This window comes from Elephantulus edwardii, unplaced genomic scaffold (assembly GCF_000299155.1).
Source record: "Elephantulus edwardii isolate Elephantulus edwardi_28Jun2011 unplaced genomic scaffold, EleEdw1.0 scaffold00022, whole genome shotgun sequence".
NCBI lineage: Eukaryota > Metazoa > Chordata > Mammalia > Macroscelidea > Macroscelididae > Elephantulus > Elephantulus edwardii.
The window spans coordinates 21,798,547-21,811,776 of record NW_006399772.1 but is presented as its reverse complement, the minus strand read 5'-3'; the positions used below and the strand labels follow the sequence as shown (position 1 = coordinate 21,811,776).

Sequence of the window (13,230 nt, the reverse complement as noted above, 5' to 3'; positions counted from 1 at the left end):
CAGGATGGATGGTGAAGAGATTGAGATAGTTAACAATTTTAGTTTACTTGGCTCCACAGTCAACACTCTTGGTAACAGCAGCCAGGAAATCAAGAGACGAATTGCATTGGAAAAGTCAGCTGTGAGGGACCCCTCAAGAATACTGAAGAGCAGCAATGTCAGGCTGGAGACTAAGGTGTGCTTGATCCAGGCTATAGTCTTCGCAATTATGTGCTATGCATCAGAGAGTTGGACAATGAGTAGGGGTGATAGAAAGAGAATTGATGCCTTCAAGCTGTGGTGCTGGAGAAAAGTGTTGAATATACCGTGGACTGCTAGGAGAACAAACAGGTTTGTCCTGGATAAGGTGAAGCTGGAATGCTCCTTGGAGTCAAGAATCCTGAAACTTCATCTGACATACTTTGGGCATGTTGCAAGGAGGGACTGGTTCTTGGAGAGGGGTGTCATGTTTGGCAGAGTAGAGGGGCGGCGAAGGGGAGAGGAAGACCTTCGATCTGATGGATCGATTCTGTGAGTGGAGTGATGGGAATGAGTGTGTCTGAGACGGTGAGGTTGGCACAGAATAGAACAGCGCTTAGGGCTCTTGTACATAGGGTCACTATGACTGGATGGCACATAACAACAACAACAAGCTTAAAGCTGGACAATGGATAAGGAAGCTGGACAACAGATAAGGAAGGCAAATTGGTCTTGGAAAATGTACAGCTAGAATATTTCGTAGAAGCAAGGATGGTAAGACTGTGCCTCACATACTTTCTGTATCTTATCAGGAAGGGCCAGTCCTGGTGGAACATCTTGTTTGATTAAATAAAGGATAATTGGAAAAGAAGAGCCTTCATGCAATAGGTGATAACAGTGGGTGCGGCAATGGGCTCAGAGCACCAACTGTGAGGACTGGATGGACGGGGCTTTCTGTTTTGTCATAAAAGGACTGTTATAAATCAGAACCGACTTGGTAGAACCTGACACAAACTCTTAGAAGAACTGCATTTTTCAGTTAGAGTGAATCAAAATCTCCCATGCTGATCTTTACCTATTAAGATTTTTAGCAACCTTTTAGATGTTTAACCAGGAGTTCTGGTGGTCTGATGGTTAAGGAGTTGCACAAGCAACGCAAAGCCAAGTGGTTTGAATCTATCTTGGAAGATCACTCCTAGGTAGAAAGCTAGGCAATCTCCTCCCATGTGACTTATAGCCTCTAAAAACACACACATAACAACAACAGAGTCTCAACCACCCTTTCAGACCATTATCATATAATAAAACGGCTGTTTTAATTTAAAAAAAAATGCCAAGTTACAACCATCAGGCTGATTTTCCATCTTGTGTCTAGGATCATCAGACTCTGTGTAGTTTTCCTGGGGAAGTTAAGACTTTGTCCTTTGCCTCTTGGGGTCTCAAACAAACCAAATAGCAATTAGTGCATACATTACGAATACATGATGCTTAAGTGTTCTCATGGAATCGCCAATACGTTATCATACTTTATTTTTACCACAGAAATGCACCAGGGCTTGTATTTTTAGCTTGATTTGAAAGACTGAGAGAAGACAGTGAATTCAGAGAGGCTAAGTCGTAGCTCACATGACTGGTAAATGGCAGAGTCAGAACCTGAACATAAGTTTTTGTCTCAGCATCCAAGATACTACTCTACAACGTAAGAGCTTTATTTGCACACACAGATTAACTCTGTAGTCAGCGTGGTGCTTCTTAAATGTTTGCTGATGACCTCAGTTTACTGAGATTCAGGAAATTATTTTCACGTTTAGTTTTAAATTTCTTAAACTCAAAGTAAATAAACTTTGATTGCTTGGGGGAAAAAATAGTAAATAAGGAGAAACAATTTCTAGCCCTGTCTCTACAATCCCTAAGTCTACACATATCATATCATGCACTAGAGCTGCGGTGGACAAATACATCCTCACACAAATGTGGCACTGTGCACTGCTCTGCAATTTCCTGTAAAGTGAAAGAATGACCCTGACTTGAGTAAAACCTCAGGAATGATATTAGATCACTTATCTTTGTCACTGTGGATATCAACAAAATAAATGAAAAGAGAAAAATTCCATAAATCATCGTCACACATGGACACATACACGCCACACACACACTCGTACTCACCACCCTTTTGCTACATTATAAGAAAACAACTTAAGAAAAAACCTTTGTTTTGTAATTTCTTATCAGCATAAATCCTTAGCAGACGTCTTGCTAAAAAAGCTATTCTTGGTTTTCCCTGATAGGGGCTATAGAATGGTTTGACATCAAAATGGGCTCTACCCAGAAGTTATCAAGTGGCCCTCAGGTAGTCACCTACCACACAGCAGGTACACAAATGCAGGTGACACTATAAACATGCCTTCCAGCTCCTGAAAAAGCTATTATAGAAACATGGAATGGAAAAAAAAATAGATATGATTTCCTTAGCTTCAGTCTTGGGAAAAAAAAATCTGGAAAGCTTTGGATACTTCTAAGTTGTCAAATGTGTAATTAACAAGATAGACCACTATTTCCATACATACATACATACATTAATGTGATGCTAACAAATTCAAAGAAAAATGCCTTCTACTTTTAAAGTTTTCCTTATTATTTTCTCATCAATACTGGTTATGTCTTGTTTACAGACACACAGAGTGCAACCTTGGTCATGACTTTGTATTCTTTTCAATCACTGCCCGGTTTACTTCTTGAACTGGTTCTAAGTGAGGCCTAAACCTGGTGTGCGATTCCTGTCAAATGCATCAATACCCTTTGGATGGCCCCGTTTTGCCACTTCTAGACTTCAGGACTTGGACTACCTGGGCCAGGTCCATCAGTTTACCCTGATTATGTGAAGCCCTGGAACTGGCACCAGAGTCTTTCAAATGTAGCCGCAGTTTAAACGTGAGGATAATGACCAGAGGCTGACTCCGTGGTGAGCGCCTCAGCATATGTTGGTTGCCACTCATTTTTCTCTTAATCATTGGGTGGACCCGAACACCCCCCCCCCCCCCCCACTGTGGTCAGGCCGCCTGCCTTCCCTGCGCTGCAAGGCCGCACACTCACTTTTGGCACGTGAGGGTTGAATTCCACAGCTCTGTGAATGGCCTCTACGGCGTTCATCTCCGCTGTGCTCAGCCCCCGCCGAGATGCTGCCTCGGGAGAGAATCTGGAAAGCAGAAAAGACAAACACCATCCAGTTGGGACCACTGCTTGGGCAGCCATCTGGAAAGGCATCTACACATCAAGGGCCCATGAAAACCACAGCGAGCCAATGGCATGAGCTCTGCAGCCCTCCTCTACAGTGAACCTCTGAGTGACCCCTCAGACCGAGGCCAACAAAAACCCCAGCAGAAGCAGAAAGCGTACTTGCGTCTAATGGCGGCAGGAATTAGATTCAGCTGTCAAGTCTTTCTGTCTAAGTAGCTAGTCTAGACTTTTCTATGAGGTACCTGCTGAGGTGAGGGGGACAGGGGGACAGGGGTGGGAGGGCTGACGAGGGACAAACAGTGTAGGAAAAATAGAAAACTATGTTACAGAAGAGCGCACTTGGTTAAAAACAGAACTGGGGAGAATTTTTTTTAAAGGGGGGGGTTCCCAACCCAATGTCAGCGCTGCGATGGGGGGGGGGGTTAAGTCATTGCAGCTTCAGCAGCAGGTGAGCCTGCAGGGGGGCCCTTCTGGCAGGGGGGTGTGCGTGCCCAAACTGTGGGCCAGACACCTGCCCGAGTGAATGGAAAAAAAACCAGACCATGCAATCTCTTTCTCACCTCACACCCAGGGCTAACTCCAGAGCTGTGCTTGGCAGGCAGACACCACAGGGGAAGCTGAGACAACCCTGGCCCTGCCCTCCCAAGCTGGAGTCGCTGTGTAGGGAGAAAAGATGTTGCAGTAGGTACTGGCGATCTACAGGATAAAAAAAAAAGAATGAAAGAAAATTACTTCGGTCTTGAAGTGCACACACACTTAACAGCAAACCTGTCTGACACAGCAGAGGCTGTTTTCTGTTCCTGTTAACTGCTTCTCAACACAGCAGAGGGACTGCCTTGGGGAGGGTGGGCGTTGGTGGACTCAAGAACAGTTAAGCCATCTAGTCTCCTTCCCCTGCCAGCCATCCTGGGGTCCCTAAGGAGACTGTCTAGGGCACAGCCACCTGTCTGAGGAGGACGGGCAAGGGTCAGCTGGAGGAGGGCCACTGAGATGGCAGCTCCAATTCAACAGGCCCTGGTGGTAGGGGAGTGCTTTTGGAGTTGGTGAGGTGAAGAATGGGAGCTGGTCATCCCCTCGGCCACGTTATGTATTATGACTACTACCCCACTGTGGACTGCAGAAGGAAGAAGAATATGCAAAAAGTAGAGTCAAAGGAAGGCGTTTTGTGTGAGTCCCAAGCAGGCCTTTTGGTATCTACTGTCTGGCAAAAACAAAAACAAACAAAAAAAATCACCTCAGAGGCACAAAATCTCACGTAAATCCCTCTTTAGGGACCCAGACACCCTTATGGTACCTGGGGATATATATTTGCTCCTTCAAACAGTGAAAGAAAAGATCAGCAGGGTTTGGAAAAATGCATGCTTATAAAGCAGGGATCTTAGAGACTAAGAGAAACAGAGACAGCCCTCCGAGGCCACATGCCTCCTGACGTCAGGGCAGCCGGCTAGTACCACAGAAGCGGTCAGTCACTTACTTGTCGGAGACGGCTCTCGCTTTGAGCAAGGCAGCTGTGTAGCATATTGTTGCCGACTTTGGTAAGCTTATATCTGCCAGAGAAAAAGAGAAAGAAACAGGGACACTTGTAAATTTTCAAGGGGGACAAAAATCAACAATTTTAATACCTTTTTAATTATGTAAGCACCATAATCATATAAGGAAAAAAAATAGAGCAGCAGTTAGGGATGTTTTAATGCACAGAGTACATAGTAACTTTAGCTGTTCCTCACCGAGGGTAGTTCAGATTGTTGGTGAATAAATTGTATTTCAAATCCATCAGGCTGATGGTTCATTGCATAATCACCTATTTAGAATCTAGAATTTTTCTATGTTGGGTCTATTTAAAGCACAGAACAACTTTACATACATACAAATTTAAGTAAGTAAATGACTTTTTAAATATGTGAACACCCTCAATATCACTAAAGGCAAACACGATGTCTATGCCATTTGCAAAACTTTTCAACAAATGTAAATGTAAAGAAAAAAAAAAGATGTGAACTAGACTGAACAAAACCATAGTTTAATAAATTGTTTCTTTAGCTGACTAGATTTAAAAAATGCCTTTTTACTAAATTTTAAGAATTTCATATTTAGTTGTTCATTGCACATGCTAGACATGTAAAAGTCAAAGGTGTGTATATAATTCAGATATATATGTATATACACCTTTTTAAAATTATGGAAATTTGGTACAAACTCCCTGTCATACAAAGCCAAATTTATTCAGTAGAAAAATTATGCTTTCAGTTTGTATAGAAAATGTCAAATGGGAGGAAAGGACAAGGGTAAATACTAGATCGAGAGAATGAGTTCACAGGTAAATAAAACTATTGGGCATAATTGAGAGTAGACAGAAGCAAAGACAGCAGTTCTTTTATGGAAATATCTAGTTAAAATCAGGGCTCCATTTTTCGCCAGAATAGGGCAGGTGATGATTTTTTTTTTTTAACACTTGCAAGCAAATTCACAGTATGCAAAAGAAATGTTTTGTCAATTTAGAATAGATAAAAACTGCCATCCACAAGTTCCTGCCCTTTTGGCCAATTTGGGTTAAGGACATTCTAATACCTGGAAAGGCCTGCAAGCTTCTTCTAAGGCCTGTGGCTAATTTAGAAAGGATCGGATTACAGAAAGATTGAAGAGAAGAGTCTCAGAATTAGCCAATACAGAGTATAAGAAGAAAATTTTGTGAAAGAAAACTGATCCCACATTCAATAACCAGTATTTACCAGTAACACCAGTATGATGAATTTCCTTCAGGGAAATTCAATGGTATTAATAAAACTCAAATAGTCACAGCAAACATCAGCATGAAACCTAAAGGGAAAAAGGTCTTTATAGCTCAGATCTCATTAATGAAATTCAAACAAAATATCACCACCACATGCACAACTAAAACAAGCTTGGAAGCAGGAGCAGCATCCACTTGCAAAATAGCTTGCCTCTGGAAACCCTATGAACCTAGAGAAATGATGAAAGTTATACAAATGTTCAGGTCTTTCATTCATAGGGTCTCTATGAGTCGCCTATGACTCGACAGCACTTAACAACAACATAGAGAGAGATCAGTTGACCTACTGGACAGAAAGTGATGTTACCAAGCCAAAGGTGGGTGACCTTAATCCGCGGCCCTCAAACCTGTTTTTAATAGTTTTTGGTCAAAGATTCTTCTAGGTCGTATAGCCCTGGTCTGTCCACTTGCTGGACAGAGGTAACTTATGGTGGCAGTGATGCTAAATAAACACTGTGACACAAATGTGTCATATGTGATAATGGTTACCCATGGTAGACAGTGTTTGGAGGAGCTCCCCAATTAAAGCAAGCTTGGAAGCAGGACTGGCATCCACTTCTGAAATAGCTTGCCTCTGGAAACTCTATGAACCTGGAGAAATGATCAAAGTAATACAAGTGTTCAGGTCTTGCATTCACAGGGTTGGTATGAGTCACTTATGACTCGATGGCACTTAGCAACAACAACATGCATAGTATAGGATGATATGCTTATGATGAAGTAGAAAACATGAATGCGAGTCATGCCTGAATTTATCTTGTTGTTTTGCCAACATAAACATATGACAGCTCCCTAAGATGGAAAATCTATCCATGGACCAAATACCTTGCTTTCGAACAACAACTTGCTACTGGAAAAAAGAGAAAAAAGGCTGCAGATAATAATTCTCCACTCAAATATCCAGATGATTTCTTCTAAAAATGGTTTCTATCTTTGTTTCTACCCTCTGCTGTGGCCCATGTTCCTTTGGTGTTAGCCCAGCTCCTCTCTCAGAAGTGGGAACTAATAAGCTCTAGGAGGGACTCAACTCAATGCATTGCTACTGGGTCAGAATGGACTAACTGCAGACCATCCAGTGGATTTGGGGGAAGAAAATTTAGACATAATAGAGGGAGCCCTGGTGGTGTAGTGAAATATTGATGGTTTGAACTCACCAACTGTTCCTCAGGAGAAAGGTGAGGCAGATTGTTCCTGTAAAGATTTATAACCGTGGCAATTCTATTCAGCTCTTCTACTCTGTCCTACAGATTTTCTGAGAGTCAGTATCCGTGAGAGAGTGGTGAACTGTGTTAAGTCATAATGTTACTGAATCTAGAGCTCTGAGAAGAGGGACAGTCTCCTCCCATGTGATTTATTGCCTCTGAAAACCTGCTAGAGGGTCAGCTTTGAGTCGGTCCCAACTTGATGGCATGCAACAACTTCTTCACTGCATGCAAAGGAAGTGGAATATGTGTGCAAACATAATGCTTGCAATGAAAATTGGTTTCTAATCACTATCTATGGAAATACTCGTTTGCCATCTCAGTGGCATGCTCATTCCACTCTAGTAAGTTTTGTTTTCACTGTTGAATAAATATTTACAAAGTTAAAAAAACGTTCTTGCATAACTTGTTTATTTAGATTTTGCCAGTGTTTTTCTTTAACTGTAAAAACAATAATATCACTTCAGTAAGAAGATACATGCATAGCAATTTGTCTCAAACAGGGATGAATTTGATCCTAGATAAGTTCCTTCTAAGGAAAAACATCTTTGTTTTTGTTGCTATTCAAACATAGGTTTTGTTTACAATGCTTTAAAGATATATACACTAATCTTAATGTATATTAAAAGATTGGGGGATATATATATATATATGCCTTAAAATACCTATCTATCTATACACACACACACACACACACACACACACACACACACACACGGAAGCAGGAGTGGGATCCACTTCCCCTAAATAACATGCCTCCGGAAACCCTATGAACTTTGATAAATGTTGATAGTTGTAGAGGGGCTTTAAGTCTTTTGTTCATGGGGTCGCTATGAGTTGTGCTCGACTTGAAGGCAATCAACAACAACATATACATATATATGCTAATCTTTACATAGATCTAAACCACAAGCTTTAACATTTTTCATACCCAGCAATTCCATTTGGAAGACTTTATCCCAAGGAAATAATCATTAATGTGCATGAAGATTTAGGATGTTCATTACAATTTAGTTTCTAATGGTGGAAACTGGCAACAGCTAAAATGTTCAATCGAAAGGAGTTGTAATACTAAGGTACACATCCATAATGTGTAATTCTAAGTGATCATGAAATCATGTGGTAACAAGTATTGCATGACCTGGGGAAATGTTACATTGTTGTGCACATATCAAAAGTAAAAGAAGTTTACAAAAACTATGATCTCACACTCATTTTTAAGAGCATTCATATGCATAAAAAAGGAAAAACTAGAATAATAAATACCAAATGTTAATAGTGTTTTCCTTTTGAGGTCAGATTACAAGCATTTTTCTGTTGTTTATCTGTATTTTCTAGACTTCCAATAATGTGTAAGTGATAGCAGTGACTTTTTATTTGAGGGTTTTTTAAATTTTATATTGGTTTGCTTACAACGTTCATATATATACTGTGTTTCACACTATCCTTCATTCACATTGTGTTTCATACAATCATTCCTATTCATTACGTTTTATGGAATTAATCACCATTGACTATGCTGTCAAAAGGAATGTTTCTGTTCTACAAACTATCTTTAGCAAACTGATGAGAGAGAGAGAAAGAGAGAGAGAAATGGGGCTTGGACTGGAAAGTGCCACAGATCCACTTGGTTGCAAAACATCAGAATGTCCTCCTCCGCGTGTTTGGTACAGAACAGGCTCCATTAACCACATTTCCAACTAATAATAAAGAAACCCTGGTGGCACAGGCAGTAAGCATTTTGCTTCTAACTCAAAGATCAGCAGATCGAACCTACCAGCCTCTCCATGGAGATACATGTGGCAGTCTGCTTCCATGAACACTACAGACTTGGAAACCCTCTGAGGCAGTTCTGGGGGGGTCACTATGAGTCAAATTTATGAGATTATATCACGGTTGTTTTTTCATTCGTTTTACTTTAATAATCATCTAATATGTAAGTCTTAGACAGGAATTGCATATTTTGACTGACTTTTGAGAAAAACCATCTACACTGTCTGAAGCAAAGGCGCAATTATTTACCTCATCTACACTGACCCTTTGATTTCCAAAAAAAAGGGCTTAATCAGTTGTCATAAAATCCATTCCAACTCATGCTGACCCCATATGTGTTGGAACAGAACTGTGCTCGATGGAGTTTTCAACGAATGATTTTTTTAGCAGGAATTGAACATGTCATTCTTCTCTGATCTCTCCTGGTGGACTCCAGGTGCCAGTCTCCTGGTTAGCAGTTGAGCACATTAATCATTTGCACTTCTCTCTTGACACACTCACTGCTGTTGAGTTGATTCTGACTCATAGCTGACCCTCCCTCAAGGATTCAAAGCTGTAAATTACACCACAATACTGCAAACTGACAGAGATATTAATGAAGTACTTCTAATGGAGGAGGCGTTGCTGGTTTTGGTCAAACGTTCTTCTAAGTGGTATAGCTCTGGTCTGTCCACTTGTTGTACAGAGGTAACTCATGGTCGCTGTGAAGCCAGACACTGCGACACTGAAGTGCCTAATGCGTTAATGGTTACCCATGGCGGACAGTGTTTGGTGGAGCTCCCCAATTAAAACAAGCTTGGAAGCGGAAGTGGCATCCACTTTCTAAATAGCTTGCCTCCAGAAACCCTATGAACATGGAAAAACTATGAAAGTTATGTCAGTGTTCAGGTCTTTCGTTCATAGGGTCACTGTGAGTCTCCTTGACTCGACGGCACTTTAACAACAACAACAATGGAAGAGGAGGAGAAGATGTAGCTACAAAGAGAGACCCAGACCTTGCCATTAAAGCAACAACTCCAAGTCACAGTGAACCCGTAAGACAGGGGAGAATTGCCCCACAGTCTAAAAGCTGTCATCTTTGTTACCAAGAAACTGTCACATCTTTCTTCCACGGGTCAGCTGAGGGGAGGGGTCCAATTTGCCAACTTTCTGGTGAGCAGCTGAGCAGCTAACCACTGTTCCATCAAGGTTAAGGGCAAATTAAAAAAAATAACAAACCCCAAAACCAAACCTACTGTTAATAGTTCTGATGCATAGTGACCCCCACTAGGTTTCAGAGGCTGTGGATTTTTAATTTTATTTTTTTTTAAATGGGAGGAGACTGTGCATCTTTCTGTCATGGAACTGCTGGTTGATTTGAACCACTGACCTTTCAGTTAGCCCTGAAAACACTATGCACTATGCCACCAGAGTACCTCAAGTGAAATGATTTCTCTAATCTTACTCAGCAGGTGAGGGGCCGGGTGAGGATCTGAATGCAGGGTTGTCCGATATCAAACTCCCTTCATCATGGAGGCATTCCATGCAAGTGTGAGTGATGTTCTAAAAGACAAGGAACCGTTCAAAGACCCTGCAGGGAGCAAGTCTGGAAAGGGATGCTCATTTTCAGTTGTGGAGAGGAAAGGGAGCTGGATGTTTCAGACAATGGAAACTTGTGAAAATGTGGGGAAACGACGGGGAAATCATGAGAACACTTATAAAAGCAGGATCACGATGAGTGGAATACAGAGGTTTGATGCCAGCTAATGAATCTTATGAGTTAATTATAATTATCTGGAAATAAGATTATATATGCTTCCTTTGAGGTAGGCAAGAAGGATTTAAAAGAAATATTACATAGGAATGGTTGAATACACACCTTGTTTCAAAGTGGGACTCATGATATTGCTAAAGCTTGGGGATCTAGATAATAATGTGATGATGCTGCCTTCAAAACAGAAATTTTGGGAATCATGGAATGCTTTTCAGTTTGTGGACACCTCCTTCCTCCATTGTCTCATCCTGAAAGTATATGAATTCCCCGCGCGCTTCTACCTCATTCTTGATAATCTTCAGTAAAATTAAGAATTTAGAATTAACTCAGAGCATTTGTGGTGTGGCCAGGAAATTATTAGATTTGGGATCTGGATTCTGCTATCAATCTGCTGTCATGGACCAGCTATTTGACCTTATCTAGGTCATATGACAAGGTCTCTGAGAGGATTCATGGGGATGGTGGACGTCAATGGTTCTCAGACTTCTCGTCAGATTGTGGTCACCTGGGAAACTTTTCAAAGAATGCCAACACAACTGAGTCCATCTCCAGAGATTCTGATTCAATTAACCTGGGTGCAACTAAGTATTTTTTTTTAAATCCACTTCTGTCCTCCCCTCTCGTGTGCATGTTTGATCTGAGGGCAGGTCACTCAAAGCCCAAAGGTTACTGAAAGGGAATTCACCCAGGTTGGTTTACCCAGTAGGTGCTGAGCACCTTTCAAGACAGAAGTACAAGAAAGAAAAGAATTCTGCTTATCAGTATAGTCCAACTCAGGAGGCATGACGCAGCTAAGGTTCTCTTCTGTCTCTGCACTGACACAATTTGCTTCCTGTGTATTCCATCCAGCCAGGTTCATGGGTAGAGCCACCATTCATGTTTTTCACAGAGGTACTTGGAATGAGAGTGCATGATGGAACCTTTTTATAAAAAATAAGCAGTGACTATACACAAGAATCTCACATGATAGAATTCCCAGGAATCACACTGGTTAAATCAGCGGAAAGAGTTGGTGGAGAAGTTAAATATCAGCAGTCAAGACAAGATCAGATACTGACTATGGAAATGACAGGCCATCAGTTACTCCTACACAAGCTCAAATGGAAGCAGAAGAAGATGAAAATTAGTCCAGGAGAGCCAAAAGTTAAATAACCACTTCAAGAATAGTTCTGATGTATTGAACACTAATCACTCAAGACTGGTCTGGGGGGATGACATCAAGGTGATCATACTTGATAAAAAGAAAAGAAAGAAGAAAAGCCTGAGAGAGGGCTGCCAGAACTAGACTTCAGGGAGCGTGTCTGGTGTTAGCTAGGAAACCACAAGGAGGAAGTTTCCTCCGTAAAGCACGCCCACATGCCACAGGAATGGACACTTAGTTGCTTTCCAGGCAGGACTTGCTTAAACCAATTCCTTACACTTGTGCAGTCCACCTTCTTTAACCTCTATTTGACCTTCCTCGACCATCTCCACTAGATGATGTCAAGGAATTTGGAAGTCAGCTATCTAACCTAGAAGATAGAGATCCATGTTTACAGAAAGAAATTTATACTGGTGACCATTCCGAAACGATTTAAAAGAATGCAGAAGTTAATGGACAATAGCATTAATATCACATACATGTAAAATCTTCCTGAAGATTATTAAAAAAAGTGGTATTGATAGGGAACCGCAGAAACTTAAGCTGCATCTAGACGATGCCATGTAACAAGGGATTTCATTATTGATGTTAGATAGATCCTGGCTGAAAGCAGAGACCAGCAGAAAGATGCTTATTTATGCTTTATTGTTTGTGCAAAGTCTGTCTGAATCATAACAAATCATGGATAATATCAAGAAGAATTGGAATTTCGGAACACCTAATTGTGCTTATAAAGACCTTGAACATGAGCCAGGCAGCAATTATTCACACAGAACAAGAGGATATTTGTAAAAAGTGTGCATCAAAGGTGTGTCTTTTCACCATATCTATTCCATTCATATGCTAAACAAGTAATCTGAGAAATTTTATAAAGAAAAATATTATTTGATATGCAGGCAGCACAACTTTGCTGAAAGTGAAGAGAACTTGGAATCACTTACTGAAGATGATCGAAGAAGACAGCCTTCAGTATGGATTCCATCTGAACACCAAGAAAACAAAAACCTCCATCATTTGCCAATAGGCAAAATCATGATAGATGAAGTAAAGACTGAAGTTGTCAATAATTTTCTTTAACGTGGATCTACAATAAACACGAATGAAGGCATCAGTTAAGAAATCAAATGGGGGAAAAAGAAATCAAATGGCATATTGTGTTGGGCAGATCCACTGTCAAGAACCTCTTTAAGTGTCAGAGAGGAGGATGACCACTTGAAGAATAAGGCATAGTGACACTGTTGTAAAACAGGACTGACATTGAGGTTGGGGGGAGACTGAGAAAGACAGGATCAATTATGTGTACTGCATTGAAACAGATGAGAGAGAGAATTGTTTAAAAGGGATATATGATTAGGTATTATTGTCATTACAGGAG

At 40.9% G+C, this 13,230-nt stretch overlaps 1 protein-coding gene across 1 annotated transcript in view; it reads right to left on the bottom strand.

Annotated features, from left to right (window-relative positions):
* ST7 (suppression of tumorigenicity 7) overlaps nucleotides 1-13,230 on the bottom strand; it is a 178,039-nt gene that overhangs the window by 59,546 nt on the left and 105,263 nt on the right. Inside the window, exons 9-10 of the mRNA XM_006882665.1 lie at nucleotides 4,670-4,742; nucleotides 3,052-3,154 (exon numbers count right to left, since the gene is read on the bottom strand). Of these exons, the coding sequence (XP_006882727.1) occupies nucleotides 3,052-3,154; nucleotides 4,670-4,742 (176 nt within the window). The remainder of the gene's footprint in view (nucleotides 1-3,051; nucleotides 3,155-4,669; nucleotides 4,743-13,230) is intronic.